Genomic DNA, 3,332 nt, shown 5'->3' with positions numbered 1-3,332 from the left:
ACGTCACGTCATACGTCACAGCTCACGTCCACATACCAGTTCTCCTTTGACAGTGCAGCTATTGACCGGCTGGACAATGACCGCACTTCTCGACTGGACCGCTGACCGGGAAGTCCGACGTTCAGAGGAACAGTAATTTTGATGCGCCAATGAGAACAAGTAATGTGTCTGAAATGCTGGCAGCACAGAAAAGTCCACATTTTCCCATCTTCAGCTGGTATCTTTATTCTAAGTCGGCGCACAATGTAAAATATTTGATTATTTTCACGCACACACACACATTTTCAGAACCGCTTGTCCCATACGGGGTCACAGGGAACCAGAGCCTAACCCGGTAACACAGGGCGTAAGACCGGAGGGGGAGGGGACACACCCAGGACGGGACGCCAGTCCATCACAAGGCACCCCAAGCGGGACTCGAACCCCAGACCCACCGGAGAGCAGGACTGCGGTCCAACCCACTGCGCCACCACACCCCTATGCTGATTATTTTCAATGCGACATATTTATTCCCCTTTTGCTGCACCAGCTACCAACTACCATGGTAAGTTGTACTACAGCAGGAGCAGGGAAACTAACCACTAACCACTATTATTAATTACACAGGTAAAAGTAAGCAGTGTAAAGGTAGTATAGGTAACGTATAAAAAGCCACCCGGTTATGTACGCTGCATTTATATTTGCATAATTCACGGTGTAAAACTATGCAAGGGTTAAATGCTCTCTATTATACTGTGTATATTAATAATACCGTATACAAGGTTGGGGTGGGGGTGCGGTGGTGCAGTGGCTTTGGCCAGGATTTGTTCTCTGGTGGGTCTAGGGTTCGAGTCCCTCTTGGATTGCCTTGTGATGGACTGCAACCCCTCCCTGGGTGTTTCCCCTCCCCCTCCAGCCCCATGCCCTGTGTTGCCGCGACCCCCCTTGGGACAAGCAGATTCAGACAATATGTGCGTGCGTGTAGGTATGCATACAAGGTTAAATGTGTGTGTAAGCAACACCAAACATCTCATAATGGGTTCATGTGTATGAAGCAGCTTTTCTGTCCTTCACACAGAACCTAATTTATTATTAAGCGAATGTCTCATGTGTCCATAACTGAAAACTCCTTGGAAGGGGGACTGAGTGGACGTTTGTACTGGTCTGGGTCCTGTTTCGTGGCTGCAGCAATACAGAGAGACTCCAGTGATAATGCAGGTCTTCAGCGCCTGAGAGGTGTGAGTCGAACCCTCCTGGGGTCCGCAAAGCAGCGAACCGAGCGTCTCAGGTGATGGACACCTTCTCCACCTGTTCGCTCCTGTTTCCGCTCACATATTGTTCATTGTCACCATGTTTCCTTCATACAGGGCCTCATTTATTATTCCTACCTGTAGTTTCCCAGAAACGTGAATATTCCAACGTCGTCATGTTTAATCTTAGTGCACACAAAATATGTTACATTATTTCTCATGGTTTGGCCAAACTGCTGTGCAAATAATGGCAACATTTGTTTTCTGTGTCCATGAACCCGGCAAATCAGAACACGCTGAACCTTTAAAGGAACTCTTTAATCGAACTGTTGCAACGCACAAAAGGAAAGCAAAGAAATGCTGGCACCAGAGGACAAAGTAACCTTAACATGCTTTATTGTTGTTCGGATGTGATCGTCAATAAATAAATAAATATAATCGAAGTTAATCTTTACAACAAACAAGACTGCATTAATAAAGTCCATAGGCTCGTCCCCGGGACCGTGGGGATGGTATGTACAGCGGAAATCTGCCACAGTTCATGTTGGGTTGTGGGGGGGGTATCTGTTTGGGGTGGAGCGGGGGTCGGGGGGGCAACGGGAGGGGCTTGCTCCGTTAGCACGAGGTGAAGGTTTTCCAGAAGAAGTTTTTGCAGGGAGCCTTGCGGTCTCGCTGCGGGAGCTGCGATAGCCGGTTGTAGACGGCCCTCTCCTCCAGGCGGGACTCCAGGGGCTCCTCCAGCTCCGCGGGGGCCATGTCGCCCCCCAGCAGGTTGCTGTCCACCCCGTCTAGGAGCCCCGAGACCAGTTTGAGGATGAGCTCCTTGCGCTCTTTGCTCAGCTCCTGCAGGGGATGGGGGGGGGGGGGGGGGGGGGGGGGGAGTGGACAGTCATTCAGGTTGGGGGGACGGGGCTACAGAGCCCAGCATATTCTCTTCACTGCGAGGACCCCTCAGAAAAAAAAGAGACCTTTTTCACATCAAATTTTTGAAATTGTTTTTAAACTCCCCGAAAAATCCGCGGAAGCCGTTTCAGGACATTTCCTGTCTTATTCATCCTGTTACAGCCGTTCTTTTTGTTCGTTTTATTTATTACATATCGATGTGCCTTTTGAAATTATACGTACCCAGAGCTTTCAGTGTGAAATATTTTGACTCTTTCATTTCAGCTGTAAAACCATTATTGGATTCCATCTGTTTAATTAGCTTTCATGGCATGACTTTTAATGACTGACATTAAGATGACCATTTTAATATTTAAATATATCATTGAATATAATGTCCCGTTTCATTAACTTCCGGGGCTTTCTGTACCGAAGGTAATAAAGTCCTTTTTTATCCTGTTAGTGACATTTTTATCGTTACAGAAATTACATTTGTTGCACCTCTTTCCACGTTCCATGCGTCTTTTATCTCGTGTCCTCATTCTCCAGCACAATCATTGACCCATTCTTGGAGCAAGGTAATTTTTACTGTATTAGTTTCTGCGTCAGTACCTTCGTCAAGGGAACTACAGCAGGAGCAAAGGCTGGGATGGAACTGGCAGCCTTCAGGTTTCAAGCCCATCTCCTTAACCGCCGCACCACCTGCTACCCATAATGCTCCGTTGAGTAACGTTTAAAAAAGTATAAAACACCGTACTGCTGTCCACATGAAGACGTGTCTCACATGTCTCACAGCATGTCTACGTCTTGTAATGCAAAGAAAAAGAACAAAGTGCACCACTCACCCTGTTGCTGTGTGTCAGGCTCCCGTCGTCCCCAGGAAGCACAGCGGCCGCCCTCACGCTGTGCAGCACCAGCACGAGGGACACCAAACTGGTCAAAAACTGCATGATGGGACACTGGAAGGACAGCACAAGGGCAGAGAGCAGAGAGCAGAGAGTGCGGCAGAGGGGGACAGAGAGGGTGAAAACGGAAGGAATTGGAGAGAAACAGAGAGAGAGAGAGAGAGAGACAGAGAGAGTGAGATGAGAAGAGAGACCAGTTTGGGAACAGGTGATGCAGGAGAGCCCAGGAGAGAGACGTCGCTGCTGCCACTGCTGGTACCGCACTGGAGGGGGTTTCTTTCGCTCCTGTGTCTAGGTGCAGGGCTCTTATATAGCT

At 48.5% G+C, this 3,332-nt stretch overlaps 1 protein-coding gene across 1 annotated transcript; it reads right to left on the bottom strand.

The window, feature by feature from the left end:
- Positions 1–1,625: 1,625 nt before the first annotated feature.
- Positions 1,626–3,332, bottom strand: sst6.1 (somatostatin family member 6.1). Its single transcript, XM_018733900.2, has 2 exons — positions 2,957–3,332; positions 1,626–2,072 (listed from the first exon to the last, which is right to left on the bottom strand). Exons 1-2 carry the CDS (start codon positions 3,059–3,061, stop codon positions 1,845–1,847), a joined length of 333 nt encoding a protein of 110 aa, XP_018589416.1. The 5' UTR covers positions 3,062–3,332; the 3' UTR covers positions 1,626–1,844.

The sequence above is a fragment of the Scleropages formosus genome, chromosome 2 (genome assembly GCF_900964775.1).
Source record: "Scleropages formosus chromosome 2, fSclFor1.1, whole genome shotgun sequence".
In the NCBI taxonomy this organism is placed as follows: Eukaryota; Metazoa; Chordata; class Actinopteri; order Osteoglossiformes; family Osteoglossidae; genus Scleropages; species Scleropages formosus.
Note: the sequence above shows the minus strand (reverse complement) of the source record. Positions and strands in the feature narration are given on the sequence as shown.

Bases quoted from the DNA above. Each gene is read 5' to 3' on its own strand.
- sst6.1 (XM_018733900.2), bottom strand. From the start codon at position 3,061: ATGCAGTTTTTGACCAGTTTGGTGTCCCTCGTGCTGGTGCTGCACAGC. The intron at 2,073-2,956 runs GTGAGTGGTGCA...CATCCCCTGCAG, and splicing joins GCCTGACACACAGCAACAGG to GAGCTGAGCAAAGAGCGCAA.